This window comes from Nicotiana sylvestris, chromosome 10 (assembly GCF_000393655.2).
Source record: "Nicotiana sylvestris chromosome 10, ASM39365v2, whole genome shotgun sequence".
Taxonomy (NCBI): domain Eukaryota; kingdom Viridiplantae; phylum Streptophyta; class Magnoliopsida; order Solanales; family Solanaceae; genus Nicotiana; species Nicotiana sylvestris.
Window position 1 is genome coordinate 159,561,104 of NC_091066.1, and position 26,670 is coordinate 159,587,773.

The 26,670-nt window shown below is 42.2% G+C and overlaps 1 protein-coding gene across 1 annotated transcript; it reads left to right on the forward strand.

Moving 5' to 3' along the window:
• The first annotated feature begins 2,837 nt into the window (after positions 1 to 2,837).
• LOC138880180 (uncharacterized) lies at positions 2,838 to 5,320 on the forward strand. Its single transcript, XM_070159852.1, has 4 exons — positions 2,838 to 3,045; positions 3,652 to 4,269; positions 4,887 to 5,164; positions 5,246 to 5,320. The coding sequence occupies exons 1-4, from the start codon at positions 2,838 to 2,840 to the stop codon at positions 5,318 to 5,320; spliced, it is 1,179 nt and encodes a 392-aa protein (XP_070015953.1).
• The last annotated feature ends 21,350 nt before the right edge of the window (positions 5,321 to 26,670 follow it).

The following is a 26,670-nucleotide window of genomic DNA, read 5'->3' on the forward strand; positions in this document are numbered from 1 at the left end:
GCAAAAGCGGCCCAGAAACCGCAGAAGCGGTTCCGCTTATGCAATCCCCAGACCGCAGATGCGGTCCAGTCCCCTTATGCCCAAAGCCACAGATGCGGCCACTTTTCCGCAGGTGCGGGACTGCAGATGCAGTCCCCAAAATGCAGAAGCAGAAATCGCTGGGCAGTGAGCTCTTTAATTCGAGCTCAAGGATATTAATTTCACACATTTCACTACACTTAGGCGATTTGGGGGCTTCTAAAGATAGGGTTTTGACATAGCATCACAAGGTAAGTAATTTCCATCCCTCCTTAGTCTAAATACATGTACATTAGGTAGATTAAATACTAAAAACTAAGAAAAATCAAGGGTTAGAGCTACACCTAGCGTTTTAATAAAACTAAAATTTAATCATGTAATTTGCTATGTAATGAACTAAAAATCATATATTAGTGATCCTTAGGTTATAGAGAACAACTTCCTTCGAAAAATCTCGGAATTCGAGCACATGGGCCCTGGTTCAAAATTTAGGAAACTTATGAAAAAGGGTTGGAAAATTGCTTAAATAGCTAGAATTCGACCTTGTAAACCTATATTGACTAGTTCTTATTTCCTTTAACTAGTTTGTGACCAATCAGCTCCGAATTAAGGGCATGGACTTGTTCTTAGTAATTGGAAGCGCATTTTGGAGAAAGGTGAGTTTCCTTTCTAACCTTGTAAGAGGGAATTATCCCCATAAGATTAATAAATGAGTAATTATTTCTAAATGTGGGGGCTACATACGCACTAGGTGATGAGAGTCTGTGCGTAGCTACTACTATGTGATTGTTCGGGTAGTTTAGGACCCACATCATGCTTATTTATGAAAATCTCTATATTATATGTCTAATGAGATCACCTAGGATGTGCTAGAGACTTGAAAGAAAATAAAAGCAAACTTGCACACTTGTTTGAATATTGTATGATATAATTGACTCTAAATGTGCCTTTGTGCGTATTCTTGACATTGCTTGATATTTTTGGATCGGACCGATCGCCTCGGTATGAATAGATGCATCTATAGGCGCGCCGTCGACCCTCGGCAAGTGAACAATTTCTTTCTGTTGGTTCGGGTCGTCACCTTGGCACTATGTGCGCATGTTTAATTGTGTGGAAACTTATACTTGTCTTGTTTTGCTATTGTTCCAAAAATGCAAATTATAAATTTGGTATAGTGAAGGACATGACTTATGCCACTTGCCATAATCTTTTGATACTAGTAGCTTCCATGATTAGAAAACATTATATATATATATATATATATATATATATATATATATATATATATTATTTGACCTTAGTAAGTATCGAGTCAATGTCTCGTCTCTACTTCTTCGAGATTAGATGGGATACTTACTGGGTACATATTGTTTATGTACTCATGCTACGCTTCTGTACTTAAATATACAAGATCCGAGGCAGGTGGATCTAGATATCACTCTGGTGCACACCCGTGAACAGATTTGGGACTTCTACGGTGAGCTACTATTCCTTCATGCCGACCGCAGCCGAAAAGATGTCTTTTCCTTGTATTTTGGTTTTTTGTCTATCCTGATTTAGACAGTATGGTAGTATGATATTCTTTTGTGTATATTCTACTAATTGCCCGTAGCTTGTGACACCAAGTTCTGACAAACACATTGGTAGACTTATTTTGGATTTGTAATATTATGTCACTTACAGTACCTATCTCTTTTAGTCTTAAATCCAAATTAGAATGGTTATTTCACTTAAATCCGTATAAAATAAATATAAAATGTTAGAAATGTCCCGCACTGGCTTGCCTGGAAACGGTGCCGAGCGCCCTCATAACCTATTATGAAAATAGTTCGTGACAACATGGTATTAGAGCACTAGGTTCACGTAGGTCTCACAAGTTATGGGCAAACCTAATAGAGTCTTGTAGATCGGTACGGAGACGTCTGTATTTGTCTTTGAGAGGCTATAAGGTGTTAGGAAAGACTACTCTTCATTCATTTCCTATTGTACAGTGGCTAGTGTACTAAATTTCCCTCTTCTATTCTCTCACAGATGGTGAGGATACGTACCGCTGACGTTTCGGACACGGGAGGAGCTGCTCTCCCCATTGCTAGAGGCTGAGTTAGAGGCTGGGGGAGGGCACCGGCCCGTGGTAGGGACGAGGGTGTCTCAAAGTCATTCCAGTTGCACCACCAGTAGATCCTGCAAGGGATCCCATAACTAAGGAGCAGGGCGAGGTGCCCGTAGTGGAGCCTACCCCGGTGGATTTCATGACAGCGGCGAGATTTCAGGAGGTCATGGGCCACATGCTAAAGTTCATGGACACTATGACTCAGGCTGGTTTATTTCCAGCAGACCCAGCTACTTCACAGGTAGGAGGGGGAACCCAGACCCCTACTGTGTAGGTTCCAGGTCATGCAGCTGTAGTATATCAGACTCCGGGTGCACTACCCGCAGATGGGTTTCAGCCAGTTGCTACAGTGGTGCCCTAGCCTAGGCTAGCTGTGGATGGCGATCCGCACAAGTTATTAGACAGATGGACTAGACTTCACCCTCCAATCTTTAGAGGTGAGCGTCATGAGGATGATCAGGACTTCATTGATAGGTGCAGGGATAGACTGCACACCATGAGGATATTGGAGTCGCATGGAGTCGACTTCACTACTTTTCAGCTTGCGGGCAGGGCCTGTAGATGGTGGCAGCCCTATGTTCTTGGCAGGCCAGTCAGTTCTCCTCCCATCACCTGGGGTCAGTTCGTACAGTTGTTCTTGGACAGGTACATTCTGCCCTCTGAGAGGGAAGAGCTGCGGTACTAGTTTGAGCACCTGGAGCAGGGTCAGATGTCTGTAAACGACTATGAGGCAATGTTTTCTAAGTTGTCCAACCATGCACTTATGATATTTCCTACAGATGTAGAGAGAGTGCGAAGGTTTGTCACAGGATTGCAACCCAGTATTCGATCAGGTATGGCCCGAGAGTTAGAGATGGATATAGAGTATCAGCTAGTGGTCAAGATTGCTCGCCGGATTGAGGGGTATCGCCAGAGAGGTTGAGAGCAGATATAGCAGGATAAGAGAGCTAGTTTCTTTGGAGAGTTCAGAGGTGCCCCAGCTAGGGGCATAGGTCAGTATGGGAGGGGTCAGCCCAGTAGGTGCCCATCTTTAGCACCACCACCTCCCACCCGGGGTGCTCCAGCACGCCCCTATTTCAGTGCTATGCTAGAGAGTCCCTACCGCCCGCCAGCCATTCAGGGTTCCTCTAGTGGGTATTCAGGTCCCCAGGGTTCTTCTGGTTCCTACTTCAGTGCTATGCCGAAGAGTTCATATCGTCCACCGGCTATCCAGGCTCCTCCCATGGGGTCTATGGGTTATCAGGGATAGCCATCAGGACAGTAGGTCACCGCACCGCATTTTTTTGAGTGCGAAGACCCCGGTCACATGAGCAGATACTGCCCCAGACTTAGGGGCAAGGCAGTGCAGCAGGGGCAGTAGCCCATGACTCTAGCACCAGCGGCCCAGCAACCTAGATGTTGAGGACAGACTAGTAGAGGCCGTCCTAGGGGTTGAGGCCATACAGGAAGAGGTCAGCCCGCTATTACTCAATCAGGTGGAGGCCAGCTAGTAAGCGCTCTAGCGAGGTTCTATGCTCTTCCAGCCAGGCCAGATGCATTGGCCTTAGATGTCATTATCACAGGTATTATTTCCGTCTGTGGTAAGGATGTTTCAGTATTATTTGATCCAGGGTCTACTTATTCATATGTATCATCTATGTTTGCTCGATTCCTGGTTATTTATCCTGAGACATTAGGTTTTCTTATTCATGTGTCCACTCTTGTGGGTGATTCTGTGGTTGTGGATCGGATCTACCAATCTTGTATGGTTACTTTCTGTGGTTTCGAGACAAGTGCAAATCTTTTATTGCTTGACATGATCGATTTCGAGGTCATCCTAGGCATGGATTGGTTATCTCCATATCACGCCGTCCTAGATTGTCATGCCAAGACTGTTTCACTAGCGATGCCAGGATTGCTTAGGTTGGAGTGGAAGGGTTCCATAGTTGATACGCCTAGCAGGGTTATTTCCTTCCAGAAGGCTCAGCGCATGGTTGACAAAGGATGTTTGGCTTATTTAGCTTATGTCCGAGACACCACTACAGAGTCTCTTACGATTGATTCAGTGCTAGTAGTCCGAGATTTCGCCGATGTTTTTCCTTGTGATCTTCCTGGCATGCCTCCGGATCGTGATATTGATTTCTGTATTGATTTGGCTACAGGCACCCAACCTATATCTATTCCACCATATCGTATGGCTCCTAAGAAGTTGAAGGAGCAGCTAGAGGAGTTGTTAGCAAAGGGGTTTGTTAGGCCCAGTGTATCGTCTTGGGGTACACCAGTTCTTTCTGTGAAAAAGAAGAAGAATGGGACTCTGTGGATGTGCATTGATTACCGCCAGTTGAACAAAGTCACCATCAAGAACAAGTATCCATTGCCCCATATTGATGATTTGTTTGACCAGTTGTAAGGTGCTAGTGTATTCTCTAAGATTGACTTGAGGTCAAGGTATCATCAGCTGAAGATTCGGGACTCATATGTTCCAAAGACTGCATTCAGGACTAGATATGGTCACTATGAGTTCCTGGTGATGTCATTTGGCTTGAATAATGCTCTAGCGACATTTATGGACTTGATGAACAGGGTGTTCAGGCCTTATATTAATTCTTTTGTTATCGTCTTCATTGACGACATCTTGATATACTCATGTAGCCTTGGGAGCACGAGCAGCATTTGAGAGCACTGCTTCAAACCTTGCGAGAGCAGAAGCTAAATGCTAAGTTCTCCAAGTGTGAGTTTTGGCTATAGTCAGTGATATTCTTGGGGCATGTTGTGTCAGGAGAGGGTATTAAAGTGGATCCAAAGAAGATTGAGGCAGTTCAGAGTTGGTCACGTCCTACTTCAATGACCGAGATTAGGAGTTTCCTGGGGTTAGCAGGTTATTATCGTCGATTTGTGCAGGGCTTTTCATCTATTGCGTCACCTCTGACCAGATTGACCCAAAAGGGTGATCCATTCCGTTGGTCAGATGATTGTGAGGAGAGCTTCCAGAAGCTCAAGACAACTTTGACTATGGCACCAGATCTTGTATTGCCTTCCGGTTCAGGGATGTATACGGTATATTGTGATGCTTCCCGCGTTGTCTTGGGATATCTATTAATGTATTAGGGATGAGTTTTTGCATACACTTCACGTCAGCTGAAGGTCCATGAGAAGAATTACCATGTGCACGATCTAGAGTTGGCGGCGATTGTCCATGTTCTTAAGATATAGAGGCATTATTTGTATGGAGTATCATGTGAGGCTTACACCGACCATCAGCTTGCAGCATTTGTTCAACCAGATGGATCTTAATTTGAGGCAGTGCAGGTGGCTTGAGTTACTAAAGAATTATGACATTACCATTCTTTATCATCCGGGTAAGGCGAATGTGGTCGCGGATGCCTTAAGCAGAAAGGTGGAGAGTATGGGTAGCCTAGCATTCATTCCAGTAGAGGAGAGGCCACTAGCCTTGGACATTCAGTCCTTGGCTAACAAACTTGTGAGGTTGGACATTTCAGAGCCCAGCCGAGTTCTAGCATGTGTGGTTACTCAGTCTTCGTTGTTGGGGCAGATTAAGGCTCGATAGTTCGATGATCCACATTTGGCGGTTCTCAGAGAGACGATACTTCAGGGAGGTGCCAAGGAGGTTTCTATTGGTGAGGATGGTGTGTTACGGCTTCAGGGTTGTCTATGTTTTCCTAATGTTGATGGCTTGAGAGATAGGATTCTAGATGAGGCCCACAGTTCGAGGTACTCCATTCATCCAGGTGCCACAAAGATGTATCGTGACTTGAGGCAGCATTACTGGTGGCGAAGGATAAAAAAGGACATCGTGGAGTATGTAGCTAGATGTTTGAATTGCCAGTAGGTCAAGTGTGAGCATCAGAGGCCAGGTGGCATACTTCAGTAGATGCCTATTCCGGAATGGAAGTGGGAGCACATCACCATGGATTTCGTAGTTGGGTTGCCGCGGACTTTGTGGAAGGTAGATTCGGTATGGGTCATTATGGATAGGTTGACCAAGTCGGCTCATATCATTCCAGTGGCGACTACTTATACAGCGGAGAGATATGCTCAGATTTATATTCGGGAGATAGTTAGGTTGCACGGTGTGCCGGTTTCCATCATATCAGACAGAGGCCCTCAGTTCACTTCCCATTTCTGGAGAGCTGTTCAGAGTGAATTGGGGACCGGTGTAGAGCTTATCACATCATTCCATCCTCAGACCGACGGGCAGTCAGAGCGGACAGTTCAGATTTTAGAGGATATGCTTAGGGCATGTGTTAATGAATTTGGAGGGTAGTGGGACCAGTTCTTGCCCTTGGCGGAGTTTGAGTACAACAACAACTACCATTCCAGCATAGAGATAGCCCCGTACAAGGATTTATATGGTCGGCGTTGTTGTTCCCCTATCGGGTGGTTTGAGCCTGGTGAGGCTAAGTTACTTGGTACAAATTTGGTACAGGATGCCTTGGATAAGGTAAGGTTGATTCAGAAGAGGCTTCACATAGCTCAGTCCAGACAGAAGAGTTACGCGGATCAAAAGGCGCGTGATGTATCATTCATGATTGGCGAGAAGGTTCTCTTGAAAGTCTCCCCAACGAACGGCATTATGAGGTTTGGGAAGAAGGGCAAGCTAAGCCCAAGGTTTATTGGTCCCTTTGAGGTGTTAAGGCGAGTTGGGGAGGTTGCCTATGAGCTTGCTTTACCTCCCAGTTTATCGGGAGTTCATCTAGTTTTTCATGTATCGATGCTTCGGAAGTATCATGCCGACCTATCACATGTGTTGGACTTCATCACTATTCAGTTAGATGAGAGTTTGGGCTATGAGGAGAAGCTAGTTGCCATTGTTGACAAACAAGATCGCCAGTTGAGGTCCAAGATCATTTCTGCGATAAGGGTCCATTGGAGGGGCCAACCGGTTGAGGAGGCAACCCAGGAGTCCGAGGAGGACATGCGGAGCAGATATCCCCACTTATTCAGCAGTCGAGGTACTTTTCTATGTCTGTTCGAGAACGAACATTTGTTTAAGAGGTGGAGAATGTAACGACCCGACTGGTCGTTTTACTGTTTAGAACCTCGTTCCCTTAACGCACTTGCTTTAGCTAATTTATTACTTACGGGGCAGTTGGTTCGGAGGTTGGTAGAGTTTTGAGTAAAAATATGCTCATTTGCTTCTTTAAGATTTTCTTAAAAGGCCAAGTTTGACTTCGGTCAAATTTCTTGGGAAACGGACCCGAATTCATAATTTGACGATCCTAGAGGATTCGTGGGAAAATATGGGACCCGGGCATATGCCTGGAATCGAATTCCGAGGTCCCTAGCCCGAGTAATAAATTTTTATGTGAAATTGTTAAATTGATGCTTTAAAGAATTAAAGAAACTAAGTATTCATTGATTTCCTAGGTATCACGCTCGGATTTTGGTTCTGAAACTTGGTACAAGTCCGAAATATCAGTTAATACTTGCCCATAAAATTTGGTGTCAATCCGAGTAGTTTAAGGGCATTTTGACCTAGTAGAAGAGAATTAAGAACTTGAAGTTCAATAGTTTGATTCATCTAGTTTTAGGACGTGAGTCCTAGATTTAGCATTGTTTTTGAGTGTTTCGATGGTTCGAGTAGGTCCGCCTCGTTATTTTAGACTTGTCGGTATGTTCGAGCGGGGCTCGAGAGCCCCCAGCGTCAAATGATCGAGGCTCGAGTGAAGTTAGAAATTTGAAAATGCTGAAGGCCTGCTGCTTCTATCATAACCTCATGTGCGGTTATTGGACCGCAGAAGAGGGACCGTAGATGCGGCCAACAGGTCGCAGAAGCGGCCAAGGGCAGGCCCGGGGAAACCACAAAAGCGGCCCAAAAACCGCAGAAGCGGTTCCGCTTATGCGATCCCCAGACCGCAGATGCGGTCTAGTCCCCTTATGCCTAAAGCTGCAGATGCGGACACTTTTCCGCAGGTGCGGTCCCCAAAACGCAGAAGCGGAAATCGCTGGGCATTGAGCTCTTTTAATTCGATCTCAAGGACATTTATTTCACACATTTCACTACACTTAGGCGATTTGGAGGCTTCCAAAGAGAGGGTTTCAACATAGCATCACAACGTAAGTAATTTCCATCCCTCCTTAGTCAAAATACATATACATTAGATAGATTAAATACTAAAAACTAAGAAAAATCAAGGGTTAGAGCTAGACCTAGGGTTTTAATAAAACTAAGATTTAATCATGTAATTTGCTATGTAATGAACTAGAAATCATATATTAGTGATCCTTAGGTTATAGAGAACAACTTTCTTCAAAGAATCTAGGAATCCGGGCACAAGTGCCCGGGGTCGGAATGTAGGAAACTTATGAAAAGGGTTTGGAAATGGCTTAAATAGCTAGAATTCGACCTTGTAAACTTATATTGACTAGTTCTTATTTCCTTTAACTAGTTTGTGACCAATCGGCTCCGAATTAAGGGCTTGGACTTGTTTTTCGTATTTGGAAGCACGTTTTGGAGCGAGATGAGTCTCCTTTCTAACCTTGTAAGAGGGAATTGTCCTCATACGATTAATAAATGAGTAATTTTTGCTAAATGTGGGGGCTACGTACGCACTAGGTGACAAGAGTCTGTGTGTAGCTACTACTATGTGATTGTTCGGGTAGTTTAGGACCCACATCATGCTTTATTTATGAAAATCTCTATATTATTTGTCTAATGAGATCACTTACGATATGCTAGAGACTTGAAAGAAAATAAAACCAAACTTGCACACTTGTTTGCATATTGTATGATATAAATGACTCTAAATGTGCATTTGTGCATATTCTTGACATTGCTTGATATTTGTGGATCGGGCCGATCGCCTTGTAATGAATAGATGCATATATAGGCGTGTCGTCGATCCTCGGCAAGTGCACAGTATCTTTCTGTTGGGTCGGGCTATCGCCTCGGCACTATGTGCGCATGTTTAATTGTGTGGAAACTTATACTTGTCTTGTTTTGCTATTGTTCCAAAAATGCAAATTGTAAATTTGATATAGTGAAGGACATGACTTATGCCACTTGCCATAAACTGTTGATACTAGTAGCTTCCATGATTAGAAAACATTATATATATATATTATTTTACCTTAGTAAATATCGAGTTGACTTCTCGTCTTTACTTTTTCGAGATTAGACGGGATACTTACTGGGTACATGTTGTTTATGTACTCATGCTACACTTCTGTACTTAAATGTACAAGATCCAAGGCAGGTGGATCTAGATATAACTCTGATGCACACCCGTGAGACGATTTGGGACTTCTACGGTGAGCTAATATTCCTTCACGTCGACCGCAGCCGAAGAAGTCTTTTCCTTGTATTTTGTGTTTTCTATCTATCTTGATTCAGACAGTAGGGTAGTATGATATTCTTTTGTGTATATTCTACTAGTTGCCCGTACCTTGTGACACCAAGTTCTGGCACACACATTGGTAGACATTTTTTGGATTTATAATATTATGTCACTTATAGTATCTATCTCTTTTAGTCTTAAATCCAAATTAGAATGGTTATTTCACTTAAATCCTGATAAAATAAATATAAGATGTTAGAAATGTTCCGCAGTGGCTTGCCTGACAACAGTGCCGAGCGCCCTCACAAACTATTATGGAAATGGGTCGTGATAGTACTGCATTAATATTTGTACGTAAGCCATGGAATCATGTCTATTTTTGTTATACTTTTGACTTATTCATGTAATCTTACCAATAAAATATTATCTTATATTTGTCCTTTGATACTAATAACGCCAATCTGAAGTAAATGAGATTTTTTTTTTGCGGGGTTATAAAAAATATTTTGTAAATTTGAACTTTACATATAAAACCTACTCGATTAAATAATAGTAACCAAGTTGTATCTTGCGTTATTACAAGTTTTTAAAATAGATCTGAATTAGACCATAATCTTTTGAAGATGTGAATTGAGTGATAATTCAATATTAAAACTTCAACCTTTCATTCTAGCTAGAGATGCCAAATGTGCCACTCCAAAGAAATATAATAACAATATTCATAAAACACAACGAAAAAATATATTCATAAAACACAGTTAAGATCTAAAATAGCAAATAAATAAGATTTCTGGTAATGCATATTTTTATTGCCATTTATTTCTTCAAGTAAACATCATCGAATTGAACACAATATTCATCCACCAATAAAACAACAAGATTTTGTCTTGAGTTAATTACTACAAATGCATTTCTGGTTAACACATTTTGGAGACCCAACGTTACATTTCATAAAACGTTCACAATCTAATATACCAAAACATATGATCGTTCCTGGCGGCGGATTTGAAAATTAGAAAACGTGTTAGCACCTTGCCAAGAAATATATAAAAATTTAGTTATAATAATATGGGACAAGTAAAAAGTTGCATACTAGTTATGAGAAAGATAAAGAGAGTCAGAAAAAGGATGCATGTGAGAGAAGGAAGGTGTGACGAACCCGGATTTTTTCACCATCGGAAGTCGTGATGGCGCCTACTATTAGGAGCTAGGCAAGTCAATTAATTGTTAACTCTTTAGGCAAACATCAACAATATTAAGGCAATGAGACATTTAATATGAAAGCGGAAGTCTTAATATAAAATAAACTGAAAGCTAGTGCGGAAATTCAATACAATCTCTACCCAAGACTGGAGTCACTAACTCACGAACGTCTACAGAATGCTAAATACAATGTCTGAATAAAAATATGAAGTTATGTTTGTTCCGGTACAAAGAAAATAAACTAAGGTAAGGATAGAAGAGACTCTGGGCCTGTGGACGTCTGCAAGGCTACCTTGATGTCTCTGGATAGAAAGTTCGCTCCCAGAATGCTACTGCCACCCAAATGTTGCTCCAACACCTGGATCTGTGCAAAAAGATGCACAGAGTGTAGCATCAGCACAAACGATCCCATGTGCTGGTAAGTACCTGGCCTAACCCCGGCGAAGTAGTGACAAGGCTAGAACCAGACTCCAGATAAACCTGTGCAGATATATATACAAATACAACAGAGAAACAGTAGAACTAAACAAGTAAAGTGGGGAGGGGGAAAACATGTTTCGGGGAAACAGATGAAAGTAGAATCTCAGGAAATATCATGGAAATACTACACGTTAACTTACACACGGAATAAACATAAATACAACTGTCACTCTTAAAGTTTTATCCTGTTACAGGCGTGCAACTCGATCTTATTTCTCATAATATCACGTGGTAGGCGTACCACTCGATCCCATTTTATAATATCACATGGTAGGTATACCACTCGATCCCATTTCATAAAATCACGTGGTAGGCGTACCACTCGGTCCCATTTCATAATATCACGCGGTTGGCGTACCACACGTTCCCATTTCATAATATCTCGCGGTCGGCATGCCACACGTTCCCATTTCATAATATCTCGTGGTCGGCGTGCCACACGTTCCCATTTCATAATATCTCATGGTCGGCGGGCCACAGGTTCCCATTTCATAATATCTCGTGGTCGGGTGCCACACGATCCCATTTCTTTCAACACAATACATAAAATAATCCCGGCAAGGAGAAAAATGTTATAATAAACTATCCTGTCAAGGGAGATCCGGCTATAACCAAACTCATTCAATTTCTACTTAACACAATTAAATCCATACTTAGTCTCAACAATTACTGGCTCAGTGTTAAAGATTTCCAACCAATTCCTCATAAACAACAATTACGAATTCGATAATTTAACAATTTAGAACTCACGGTCATGCTCGATACCAGTGTATAGATACTCGTCACCATGCCAATACACCGCACTCGACAATTAGCAATTAGCAAATAAGACTCTACTCATATTCCCTCCAGCCAAAGTTAGACCAAACACTTACCTTGAATGCTCTAAACTGAAATCAAGCCTCTAATATAGTTTTACCCCTCGAATTCACCACAAAACCGCTCAAATCTAGTCAAAAATTAATTGAATATATCAACAAATGCTGATTGAATCAATTTGAATGCATGAAAATAATTCCCAAAATTTTACTCAAAAGTTCCCAAAATGGCCCCGGGCCCATGTGGTCAAAACCCGAGGTTCGAACCAAAATCTGGTTACCCATTCCCCCACGAGTTCATATCTATGATTAGTTTTTGAAATCGGACCGCAAATTGAGGTCCAAATCGAGGTCCAAATCCCCAATTTTAAGAAAAACGTAGGTTCTACCCAAAATCCCCATTTTCACCCATGAAAATCCTTGATTTTAAGATGAAAACATGTTTAATGATGTTAAAGATTGAAGAAATTAAGTAAAAGTTGACTTACAAGTGATTTGGAGAAGATACATTTCTTGGAAAATCGCTTATGGAGTTTGGGTTTTGAAAAAATGAAGAAATGAGGTTTAAAATTCGTCTAAGTACGAAAATGCAGGTTGCAGACGTGGGAAATGCGAACTTGAGTTCACAATTGCGAACCCAACAGGCTTGGGAAATGCGAGAAAACTGTTCGCATTTGCAAACACTGCTCAGTTGCTCGGTCTTTGCATTTGCGGAACTTGTTCGCATTTGCGATATCCACATTTGCGGAAAATCCTTTGCATCTGCGATCCCAGGCGGACCTGGCTGACTTCGCATTTGCGAAGCAACCTTCGCATTTGCGAGCCAATGCGAAGCCTGCAGGTCTGAAGCACCCGTTACAAATCTGCAGCCTAAAGTTTAAAAAAATTAACTCGACACGTATCCAAAACTCACCCGAGCCCTCGGGGCTCCAACCCAAACATACACACAACCTCAAAAACATCCTATGGACTTACTCGTGCAATCAAATCGCCAAAATAATATCATATACATAGAATCAAGCCTCAAATCACATGATTTCTTCCAACTTTTCGTAAAACACAAATTTTCTATTTTTAAGTCCGAAACACGTCAAATGACGTCCGTTTTCAACCAAACTTTATAGAAAGCGCTTAAATCACATGTAAGAGTTGTACCGAGCGTCAGAACCAAAATATGAGCCCGATACCCTAGTCTTCTGATCAAATTTCTTTTTCAATTTCCTTAATTAATTTCAGAAAATAATTTCACACAAAAATTTATTTCTCGAGCTTGGGACCTCGGAATTCGATTCCGGGCATACGCCCAAGTCCCATATTTTCCTACAGACCCTCCGGGACCGTCAAATCATGGGTCCAGGTCTGTTTACAGTGCTTCTGATCACCATATTATATAGTAGTAATATTTTGTTCATTAAGAATCTGCTAATTTGTTTTTGAAGATAAAGTTACCATAATGCTATTTCCAATTAGGAAATTTTTTTAATTTCAATTCTTGAAATTTGGTTAGTTGGTCAAAGAAATTATTTGGTTTATGGAAGGTTAGTTAAAGAAAATACAACATTACATATATCAAAGATTTTATGCATCTTCTCATGACTCTCCTAAGATTAAATTATTTAATTTGATTTGAAAAGTATTTATATTGACTATTAAGTACTTTTGCTTAGTACCATGGTTAATTAACTAATAAGTACTTTTATTTTACTTCTAAGGTTTAAATTGTTTAATTTGATTTGAAAAGTATGTTCCCTAACCTTAGGCCTCTCCAAACCCTACAATATCCAAAGAGCAAGAATGTTAGCATTTTTATTTTACGACACAATTCCATAAACAAGGCATTGGGGCGGACTTACGTGGAGAGGTTAGGGATCACTGGTACCCTATAGGCTCGGGAAAAACCATGTATATATATTACTATATATACATATAGGGCCCTTATAATAATTTTATTGTGCCCTCCCCCCCCCTCTCCAACAATGAGCAAAACGACCCATGGTTGCACGGCCTCAATGGGTTGTTTAAGTTCCTTTTCCTCACTGCTAGACCAAGGTCGAGACCCAACACCAGCATTACTGCACTTTTTCTTTCTTCTTTCCTTTTTAATTGAACGACAATTTAGTACACCATATTTAGTAGTCAACTTGGTTTATTTCTTTTTTAATTCAAATATTAATTTAGTACTAGTACATAAAAGTCACTTGGTTTAATTTTTTCTTTTGAAAGCTCTCCATCTAACTCTCCAAAACTCAACTTCTCTTCATGATCTTCTACACAAAATAGCAAAAACTCTATTGGAGATACAACTTTCTAGACTTAGAAAAGTTAATAGAGAGACATAAAAATAATGATTAAAGACAATAGGAAGGGGAATAAAATATTTCATTAACTAGTTCCATTAGTCAATAATCTTTATCTCTAGCCAAATTTTTTATTATTATTTCATTTAGTAAAAACAAAGACAACTAAAACCATTCTTCCTTCAATGTTTACTTCGGCAAAGTAGCAAGTATCTATTGACTCTGCGATGTCGATTGAGACTTTTTTGACTACTTACAGACTTTTATTAGTCTTTATTTTGTTTAAGTTTTTTATATTTTTGAACATACTTTCTACCTTGAACTCGTAATCACTAATTTTTCAAAGGGTTGCACGCCAAACATTATTGCAACTAATATTAAAGTTGATGGTGCTCCAGCAATGTTCAAATCTTGGGGCCGCCTCTCATTTCACTCTATCCTCAACCACGTTAGACGATATCACTATTTATATATTAAGGAAAGCCAATACTCCAACACCTTAATTAAATATGCAAAGTAGCTATGAGAAACTAATAGTATGAAGGAAGCGGACACAAAAAGTGAAAACCAAAAAATAATATAATTAAGCATTCAATTTTTATTGGTTGGTTCACTTACTAATGAAAATTCTTTCTAAAGTGATAATAAACATCATCACTATTGGCGAGTATTTGTTGATATAACATAGAGCCATCAATATAGGCTTGGCCTGCTGGGCCCGCCCAACCTATTCCGTGAATTGATAGGGTTAGCCAAGATTTTTGGAGCCCATATAACAGCGATGCTTTTTATCCCAACCCATGTGAGCCCATTGTCCGCAAGGCTTGAATGATACTGGGTGCCTACTACACGCCCATTATCCGCATCTACCCATCTTGTCGTGGTGCCTACTACACGTCCATCGTCGAGGGTTGCATCGGCTGAATCTGCGGCCTTGGTCACTCCGGCCCGGGTCGACTCTCAGGATGAGGATCTATCTAGTGCCATCCACCCTAAGAATGAATCACCAATGAATAGGGAGGAGTAAGGATCATCGAAGAGACGGAGGGTGGAGTTCGAGATGGTGCCTCCGATAGTGATTAACCTGCATTCTCCCCCGGTGGGCCCAAAGGAAGGTGTTGTTGCGGCGTCCACCATAGAGGTGGAGCAAGTTGTTGAACTTGGCGCTGGCAGTCAGTGCCCGGAAAATTTGGTTGTTACATCGACTCAGCCCGGAATTCTCGTTGTTAGTGACGCAACACGCCCTGCCGGAGTAGAGAGACAGACCCCTAGTGACGCCATTGTGACCTCGAGCGTGCCTTCTTCATCTGCGGCAGGTTGCGTCCCCCCCCCCCCCCGGTGGCAAAAAGGGGAAAGAGTGTAATGGTCGACGAGTAGGAGTCCGAGTCTGACTTGGATCCCGATGATGTCCGGATGTTCGAGGAGGGCCTTACTCACTCAGTAGTCCATGTGGGGTGGGGGGTCGGCTCGTGGTCTCGAGATTCCCTATGACGTGAACCTTTTGGCGTAGGGGGATAACTTGGTGCCGCATTTTAGCGTGCTGTGTTCGGAGGTTGAGAATGAGTCCTTGTGGAATATCCCTGATGTTGAATTGAGGGACGGAGTGGCTATTTGTAACGACCCGACCGGTCGTTTTGAGTTTTTTCACTTTGATCGCGAGTTCTCAGGCATGACTTGCCCCGTGTGATGTATTATAACTGATGTAGATCGTTGGATTTGGTTTTCAAGAAAATCAGAATGAATTTGAAGAAACAGTCTCAGTTGAAAGCTTTGAATTTGAAAGGTTTGAATAAGAGTTTACTTGCTTGTATATGAGTTCGGATAGGAATTTTTATGATTTGGTTAGCTTCGTTGGGTGATTTATGACTTAAGAGCGCGATTAGAATGCATTTTGGAAGTCCGTAGAGGAATTTGGCTTGAATTGGCAAAGTTAGTAATTTGGCAAATTCCGGTTGATAGGTGAGATTTTGATTCGAGGGTCAGAATGGAATTTCGAGAGTTGCTGGCCTTGTCTTCATGAGAGGCATCATCACGATCGGAGCGGGGTTTGGGTTGTGACACTATTAGGGGCTTGCGGGTATGTTATCACTGACTCTTATTTCAGCCTTTCTCTTGGTGCGAACGAGTATTAGTTGAATTGCTTTCTTATTTTTCAGACGTATCTGGTAGAGGTGGAAAGCATCCGTAGGGCCAACACCCGGTCGAGGATTTTCTTGCACATGTTGGGGAAGTACCATTGTTATCGCAACAGGTGTCGTGAGTTGCACGAACGGCTGAGGAAGGACCCCCGTAACCGGCTCTGGGTGAGGTATTAGAGAGAAGGGATCAAGAGCTACTGCAGACGATCCGTAGCAAGAGCGAGCTCTAAGAGCAACTCCGCCTCAAGGACGAGGAGCTTGAATTGGGTAAAGGGGTCGCTGCTGAATGCGAGTACCTGCAGGGCAAGTTGAGATCGATGCAGTTGGAGATGGATTAGAGCCAGGTTCAAGTTGAGGAGATGAGCACCGAGTGGAGGGGGAAATTGAGTGCAATGGAGAGCAAGGTTGCCCGTTTAGAGCACATTGATAGAGCCTGGTCTGAGGCATTGGCAAGGGCGGCGGCTCTAGAGGATACCATTCGTGTGCTCCAGTCCTAGCAAGAATCAAAGAGGGTGACTGCGACCCTTATGGAGGCGAGGCTCGAGGAGCGGATTGGCACGATTGATCAGGAGGGTTCGGTTCTGGAAGATCGAGTTGCGGCCTTGGAGGCGGAGAATCAGCGGCTGAGGGCCCAGGTTGGACCGTCTTGCGCTGCCGTTCCCCGCAAGACTCATCAGCTTTGGGTCTACGCCGAAGCCCATCGGGACATATTCAAGAACTTGTGGGAAGCAGCACTGTGACTGAGGCTGCCTATGAGAAAGAGCGATCAAAGGCTCGCGAGGCTCGTGCCAACTGTGGATATGATGTTGCGATACCCAAAGCTGATGGGGGTGCGGATGGTGATGATGATGGACTTTATGGAGAGGATGATGACGACAGCAGTGATGACGCCGAGTTAAAAAAGGTGTACTTTGTTTTTCTTTTCATTTCGTTCGCCGGTTGGCGTTTATTTGTTTCTTGCTTCCCTTTCTTTCTACATTAGTTGACTGGCCTGGGTCGAATGTAAACGACGACTGCCCGGACTTATGACTTCATGAATAAAGAATTTTCTTTTTTGCTATTTGTCTTGTGTTTCAACTTTCTATTGGACTATCTGTGACCTCGTCGCGAGACGGAGGCTCGTCAGGTGAGTCCCAATTCCCCCCCCCCTCTTTTTTTGGTGAAGGCCCTTGGCCTTAAGGGTGTTATTTCGAACTTATCAAAATAACAGCCCATCTGAGTTAGAACGAGGTTGGACCTATCTTCCTTTGTTGGTGAAGGCCCTTGGCCTTAAGGGTGTTATTTCGAACTTACCGAAATAATAGCCCGTCTAAGTTCGAATGAGGTCGAACCTTTCTATCTTTGATGGCGAAGGGCCTTGGCCTTAAGGATGTTATTTTGATCTTATCGAAATAACAGCCCGTTTGAGTTCGAATGAGGTCGAACCTTTCTATCTTTGATGGCGAAGTCCCTTGGCCTTAAGGGCATTATTCCGAACTTATCGAAATAACAGCCCATCTGAGTTCGAACGAGGTCGAAACTTTCTATCTTTCATGGTGAAGGACCTTTGCCTTAAGGGTGTTATTCCGAACTAATCAAAATAACAGCCCGTCTGAGTTCGCACGAGGTTGAACCTTTCTATCTTTGATGGCAATAGCCCTTGGCCTTAAGGGTGTTATTTCGAACTTATCGAAACAATAGTCCGTCTGAGTTCGAACGAGGTCGAACCTTACTATCTTTGATGGTGAAGGCCCTTGGCCTTAAGGGTGTTATTTCGAACTTATCAAAATAACAGCTTGTCTGAGTTCAAACGAGGTCGAACCTTTCTATCTTTGATGGTGAAGGCCCTTGGCCTTAAGGGTGTTATTCCGAACTTAACGTAATAACGGCCCTTCCGAGTTGGAATGAGATCGAACCTATCTTACTTTTATGGTGAAGGCCATTGGCCTGAAGGGTGTTATTTCGAACTTATCAAAATAACAACTCGTTTGAGTTTGAACGAGGTCGAACCTTTCTTTATTTAATGGAGAAGGCCCTTGGTCTTAAGGATGTTATTTAGAACTTATCGAACTAACATCATGCCTGAGTTCGAATGAGGTCGAACCTTTCTATCTATGATGGCGAAGGCCCATGGCCGTAAGGGCTTTATTTCGAACTTATCAAAATAACAGCCCATATAAGTTTGAACGAGGTCGAACCTATCTTTCTTTGAGGCGAAGGCCCTTGGCCTTAAGGGTGTTATTTCGAACTTATCAAAATAATAGTCCGTCTGAGTTCGAACGAGGTCGAACCTTTCTATCTTTGATGGCGAAGTCCCTTGGCCTTATGGGTGTTATTCCGAACTTATCGGAATAACAGCATGTCTGAGTTCGAACGAGGTCGAACCTATCTTTTTTTGATGGCGAAGGCCCTTGGCCATAAGGGTGTTATTTCGAACATATCAAAATAACAGCTCGTTTGAGTTCGAACGAGGTCGAACCTTTCTATCTTTGATGGTCAAGCCCTTGGCCATAAGGGTGTTATTTCAAACTTATCGAAATAACATCCCGTCTGAGTTGGAACGAGGTCGAACCTTTCTATCTTTGATGGCGAAGGCCCTTGGCCTTAAGGGTGTTATTCCGAACTTATCGAAATAACAACCCGTCTGAGTTCGAATGAGGTCGAACCGATATTTCTTTGATGGCGAAGGCCCTTGTCCATGAGGGTGTTATTTCGAACTTATCGAAATAACAACCCGTCTGAGTTTGAATGAGGTCGAACCTTTCTATCTTTGATGGAGATGGCCATTGGCCTTAAGGGTGTTATTTCGAACTTATCGAAATAACAACTCGTCTGAGTTCGAACGAGGTCGAAACTTTCTATCTTTGATTGCGAAGGCCCTTGGTCTTAAGGGTGTTATTTCGAACTTATCAAAATAACAGCCCGTATGAGTTCGAACCTTTCTATCTTTGATGGCGAAGGCCCTTGGCCTTAAGGGAGTTATTTCAAACTTATCGAAATAATAGCCCATCCGAATTCGAACAAGGTTGAATATATCTTTCTTTGATGGGGAGGGCCCTTAGCGAAAGTCCCAGTTTGGTTGGCATTGCTCGCATCGATGGTTCAACTCCATGGTCACGAGGTGCCAATAGTTTGCACGGGCTCGCGTTGTACGAGTGTTGTAGTTTCTCGATTGACTTTGGCCGTTTATTTTGAAGAGGTCGCCAACCGGGAGGGTTTTGGCTACGCTGAGATGATTTTCGGTTCCTCAGTCTAGATACCCCTGCGTTGATTCCCAGTTTGCCGAAGTATGGGGTATGAGGATGAGATTTTCCTTGCCTTTGCCTGGCGGTTTTGAGAGAAGGGGAGGATAGATTGCAGCACCCTTTGCCTTGTTTAGGTTGTTTGGAACCGGTAGGGCAGGGAATTCTAGACCATGCTAACCCGTTCGGTTCTTCTTTCCTCAACGCGCTGCCCTCAAATCTGGTGTGAGTTGGATTCTCTTCTTGTGTTTATTTAGCTTCGATCCGAGAAAAATGTCACAACCCAAACCCCGATCCGATTGTGATGGTGCCTCTCGTGAAGACAAGGCCAGCCAACCAACCTTTTTTTCCTTTTTAGATTAATTAAAAGTAATACTCAAATTTAATATGATTAAATAACCACAATTTAAATAGAAGAGTTCTCAATTAAGTGCGGAAACAACCCAAAACACAACCCTAATCAGGGTGTCACAAGTCAGGAGCATCTAGAAGAGTCTAAATATGACTACAAGGCTAGTAATATACAGAATAGAATTTAGAATCAAAAGGAAGAAATCAGGTGTCGCGAACGCTGGTGGTCACCTTGCTCAGCTACGATCACAAAATCTCCAATCAACTCAAAACCTGCTATAGGGTGATCAAATACATGCATCTGCACACGAGGTGTTGGGAGTAAAGTGAGTACTCCAACTCAGTGAGTAATAAAAGTAAACAACAACTAAGCAGTAAGAAATCACGTATAACAGATCATCATGCTGTATAGAAGCAGACAAAACCAATTTTGAGTGAAACGGTGAAACTGTGAAATCTTTAGAAAATTTCTTAACTCAGTTTAAGACTCTTTTGAAAATGCCTTTTTCAACAGTTATGCAAATGAATGCAAAATAAATAGTGCAGATAAGCACCAAATTCCACCCCTCGGTCCCAACACTCAGTGATTAGATAATACCAGAATAACCGGTAAAGATTTCAAGAAATAGCACAAACAACAGATATTGGCAGAAAAATGAGATAAAGTAAACACATAAAATAGTACTAATACCGCTGCGGCATGCAACCCGATCCATTTAACGTCGACAACTCTCACTGGGGGTGTGTACAGACTCCGGAGGGGCTCCTATAGCCCAAACGCAATATCAAGTCATCTCGTGGCATCAACCAGGCTCTCGACCTTAATATAGATATAATACTGCTGCGGCGCGCAGCCCGATCCATGCTCAATCCAGAAATTTACAAAATCCCCTCAGGCAACATTAAAATAATAATTCTCAGTTCAAAACATTGATAAAATATTGTTTAAGTGTTCAAATCTTAGAAAAGATGGATGCGTTTGCAAAATAGTATCAAAAATCAGGACTAAGATCAAATAACATGTCAGATAATGTGAAAACAGTGATAACAATCCCTGAAAGATTCAAATAACTGGCACGAAGCCCAAATATAACAATTAAATCCAAGTAAGGATGATCTCAAATGAGTTCTAATCAAATACACGGTGAAAACATCACTCGGGAAAGACTAAGTCACAATCCCCAATAGTAAACAAACCAGCACTCGTCACAGAGCGCGTGTCTCGCCTCAATATAGCGTTACGATATGCAATTCCAGGGTTTCAAACCCTCAGGATATCATTTACAATCATTACTCACCTCGAACCGGCGTAATCTCTAGCTCGCAATGCCTTTGCCCCTCAAATCGGCCTCCACGCACGTCGAATCTAACCAAAACCACAACGAATACATCATAATCTGCCAAAGGAACAATACCCAATCGAACATAATCGAAAAATATCAAAAACCCTGAAAATGGCAAAACCCGGGCCCCGGGCCCACTTCTCGAAACTCAGAAACTTTCACACCAACGGGTTCCTTATCTCACCACGATTCTATACATATCAAAATCACAAGAATCGGAGTTCATTTGACCCCTCAAATCCCTAGTTTAAGCTCTCTTAGGTTCAAGCCCTAAACCACCATTTTTTACCTTTAATTTCTTACGTTTTCAGCTCTAATCCATTTATTTACACCATAGAATCATGTTTTTAAGTCCAAGTGTTCATACCTGATCAAAGACCTTGAAACACTCTTCAAAATCGCCGAAAACCCCTCCAAGTCCGAAGTGAAATATGTTACTCTTTCAAAATTTCGCGAAGATGAATTAAATATCTCTGCCCAACAGAAACCGCTTCTACGGTCCAAATGTCGCTTTTGCGACTTCCACTTCTGCGGTCTTCTTTCGCTTCTGCGGAAATTCCCAAAATCCAAAGACCCGCTTCTGCGACTTAAATCCCGCAGATGCGGCTTCGCAGATGCGGCTTCCCAACCGCTTCTGCGGAAATAGCACCCAGACCAAAACTTGCTTCTGCAATCATCCCTTCGCTTCTGCATGACCGCACTTGCGGTCCCATAACCGCAGGTGCGAAAATACCAGATACCAGCACACATTTATCATGTAAACATTCCAAAACTCCCCGTTTAACCATCCGAACTCACCCCGAGGTCCCCGGGACCTCAACCAAAAATACCAATGCATCCAAAAATGTTATTCAAACTTGTTACAATCACAAAAACACATCCAACACACACTAAAATCATCAATTCTCATGGAATTCAGCCTAAGTTCTTCTAAAACTTCCGAAACACGCATTCGATCAAAAATCCGACCAAGTCACCTCCGAATGACACGAAATTTTGCACACACATCTCAAATCATATAACAAAGCTAAAGAAACTCTCGGAATTCCATTTAAACCCTCGTATCGAAATCTCACCTATCAACCGAAAATTGCCAAAATACTAGTTTCGCCAATTCAAGCCAAATTCCACACTGGACCTCCAAAACCAATTCCAATCGCGCTCCTAAGTCATAAATCATCCGACGAAGCTAACCAAATCGTAAAAACTTTGATCCGAGCTCGTATACACACAAGTCAACTCTTGGTCAAACACTTCAAATTCAAAGCTTCCAACTGAGACTATTCTTTCAAATTCATTCCGATTTTTCCTGAAAAGCAAAACCAACGATCCACATCAGTCATAATGCATAACACGGGGAAAGTCATGCCCGAGGACTAGCGATCAAAGTGCAAAAGCTCAAAACGGTCGGTCGGGTCGTTACATCCTCCCCCACTTAAACACATGTTCATCCTCGAACGTACTTGGTGTTGTTCTAGAAGCCAACCAATAGCTGAATAACCTTACCAAGCATATACCCGGGGGTGATCCCACGTCACCCTATCTCGTATAAGTCCGATAGAACATTGCAACTGAAATTACACAATCCAGTCTGGCCTATAAGCCGTAGAATTCACATTTTTCAATTCTGAAAACATCAATACGATCAAAACCTCACACCGATACTCTGAATAGACCCGAACTGACTGTAGTAACCCATGCTTACAACCTCAGGTGCAATTATATGGTATACCACATAACTCAAACTCATGTAGCGATAACGTCCTTTCACAGCAGCAGCCCATACAACCAAATCACGATGGAAAACCTCTTATTAACTATAGTCTCATTCCAACACCTTCCTATACTGCCAAGATAAATGAAACACGCAATGAACCCTAACCATTTCTCAGATCGATCATTCATGAAGATATTTCTCCTCTAGCAATTACCGTAGCAAATATTTGAACTAAACCTCGATATTTACTCATCAAACATGCAAAAATCGAATTTGTTTGCATTCACTAATGATCTCAACGATCCTTTCTAACCAAACACACCACCCTAGTGACATGACACATCAATAGAGGCCTAAGCCACAACTAGCATAATACGCGATTCACTGAGCAACACCCAATTACTCTTTTCGCTCGACTTCCACTATAAACCCCAAAAGAACCGCACCATATGTGCCCATATCCAATAAATCATAACGTCTCGCAACACAGAAGGCAATTCATAGACCTCCCGATCACTAATAAGCTCAATAACGGTCAAGTCAACCTATCCCTCGACAATACAATTCGAAGCCAGCCGAGCCGACTCAAACTAGAACACACATCCACATTAGCCTGCTAACAAACTCCTTACCGGGGAAGCCTGAAGTTGCTCCTTCCACTACCATAACTCATGCCGGAGTCATACAATACGGTGTCCGGCACCAAATCAATACCAAAATCAACAACTTCGCCTTGCGACATGTCCGGCCACAAGACACATTTCGAAAAGTCCCTCAACACCAGAACTGAATCAATGATAACAACCTCTGCACTGACATCCATCACGAAGGCCCAATTAAGAAAAGCAATCCTTCCCAACCATCCGCTAGTGTAACGACCCAACCAGTTATTTTTAGAATTTATGCCTTGATCCCCCATTAATTGTTTCCCCTAAGTTCACTTATGCTATTTTGGTTTTCCAGGATGATCGGTATTAGGTTTCGGAGAGTTTTGGGACACTTAGTCCCTAAATAAGAGCTTAAGTGTTGTAAAGTGGTTTGTAGTCAGAACAGTGTGAAACCAACCTCGGAATAGAAAATTGATGGTTCTGTTAGCTTTGTTAGGTGATTTTGGAGTTGGGAGCGTGCTCGTAATGTATTTTGGAAGTCTGTAGCTCATTTAGGCTTGAAATGCCGAAGTTTGAATTTTTGAAGTTTTCGGTCCGATAGTGAATTTTTGATCCGAGGGTTGGAATGGAATTCCGGATGTTTTTTTAGCACCTTCATGTCATTTGGGACGTGTGTGCAAAATTTTAGGTCAATGGACGTGTTTTGGTTAGGTTTTTGATCGAAAGCGAGTTTGGTTGAAATTTTAAGTTCTTAGGTTCAAATCATCGATTAATTCGAGTTTCCGACATTGTTTTAGGTGGTTTAAGGATTTGAACAAGTTCGAATGATGATATGGGAAATGTTCATTGGTTTGTTTGAGGTCACGGGGGCCTCGGGTGTGTTACGGATGCTCAATGGAGTATTTTAGAGTTTGCAAGATTGCAGAAAAATTCTCAGCTGTTGCAGGTTGGATTTTCTTCTTCGCGTTTGCAGCACCTCGATCGCGTTCGCGTAGGTTTGTCTTACTCCTCCTTCATGTTTGCGGCCCCTCTCACGCGTTCGCGTAGTGTAATCCTGGAGGGGGCCAGTTCCTCTATCGCGTTCGCATAATGCTTTCGCGTTCGTGAAGCTTCACTAAATTCCTCTCCGCGTTCGCGTTCACTACGTCGCGTTCTCATAGCTCATGACCCCCAAACCTTCGCGTTCGCAGTCCTACCTTCGCGATTGCGAATGGCATTTTTGGCCACTTAATTTTTCCTTCTTCGCGAATGCGAGCTCCTCTCCGCGTTCACGATGCTTTATGGGTCTGAACAGTACTTAACATATCAAAATTCAAAGGTTTGCCATTTTCTTCAAAATACAAGTTTGGGAGCTCGGATTTGGGAGCAATTTTGAAGGTTTTTCAAAGGTAACTACTGGGTAACGATTCTCTACTCCCTTAAGCTTAAAGCCCACTAATATAATCACAAATTCGTCCTTAATTTCGGATTTTTGCATGAAAATTGGGGAAAACTTCTTAGACAAAACTATTGGGTTTTGAGTGGGAATTTGACCTCTGATTTGAGAGATTTTATATGGTTAGACTCGTGAGAGTACAAGGGTTCTGAAAATGTAAAAATTATTCGATTCCGAGACGTTGGCCTGAGGGGCATTTTGGTCATTTTACCTATTTCGCGCCCTAGCTTTGAATTTAATAGTGGAATCAATTGCTTGCAATATTTTTTATGATATATAATTGATTATATCCTAGTTGATTATTGAGTCGGTTCGAGGTAAGTGGTTTGTCTAACTTTGTGTGGGGGACCTTCTCCCCTTAGGACTTGTTAGTTGATGATTGAGTGCCTTGTACATGAGGTGACGAGCGCGTACTTGCACAAATTGTTGGACACCCGGTTTTTACTTAAATTATCATGTCGTTATTCCTTTCTTACTTGCTTTGTTACTTGTCATATAGCCTGCGATAGCCTAGAAAAGCATGTTTAGCTGACTTAATTGGTTAAATTTCTTGATTTGCCTTATTGCATTACATGAAGCATGTTAGGCTAGACTCCTTGTTGCCTTGGTGTTTAATTCCGTTTCCGATTGTTCTTTGGCTGTTGTCGCGTATTTACATTGGGACTACCGATGTGGAATTCCGGTAGCTCCCCCTTATTTGTTTATTTTGGGACTACAGGTTAGATTCCTGGTAGATCTCCCTGCACATTTACTTTGGGACTACGGGTTAGATTCCCGGTAGATCCCCCTACACATTGATAGTTGGACTACGGGACAGTATCCCGGGAGATCCTTCAGACATACATATATGATGGACTACGGGACGGTATCCCGGGAGATCCACTAGACAATTGAGAAAGGACTACAGGACGGTATCTTGGGAGATCCTCATGGCATCATTTGAGTTTTGAGTTGTACCTTTCCGTGTTTATTCTTATCTCGATTATTTATTGTTGACTTGTAGTTTCTGTCTTATTTCGCTGTTATATCCATTATTCTACCTGTTTTCACACTGTACATTATTATTTGTTATATTTTATCTCAGTAGGGCCCTGACCTTCCTCGTCACTATCCGACCGAGGTTAGGCTTGGCACTTACTAAGTACCGCTGTGGTGTACTCACGCCTCTTCTGCGCATATTTTTCATGTGCAGATCCAGGTACTTCCTTCTAGGCGTATCATCCTCGTGGTGGTGAGATCTAGTTGAGACTTGAGGTATATTTGCTACGTCTGCAGACCAGGAGTCTCTATTCTAATCCGGCTTTAGCAGATAGTTCCTTTCTTTCCTTTCATGTTGTTTAGACATTCTAGTGTAGAGCAGAGGATTACATTTTATTAGCCTATGTTGCTCGTGAGTTTCCAGGTTTTGGGATTTGTTTTAGACTCGTGATGTTGAGTTGTATATGCCGAGAGGCATTTAGTACTATTTCCTTTCTAGATATTAAATTTGGTTTTCTCTATTTTCCGCAATTATTTTATTTCCGCAAATGTTAGGCTTACCTAGTCATGAGGACTAGGTGCCATCATGACATGTTCATGGTTGGTGAACTAGGGTCGTGACAAGTTGGTATCATAGCTCTAGCTTTATAGGAGTCACGGAGCACAGGCCGGTTTA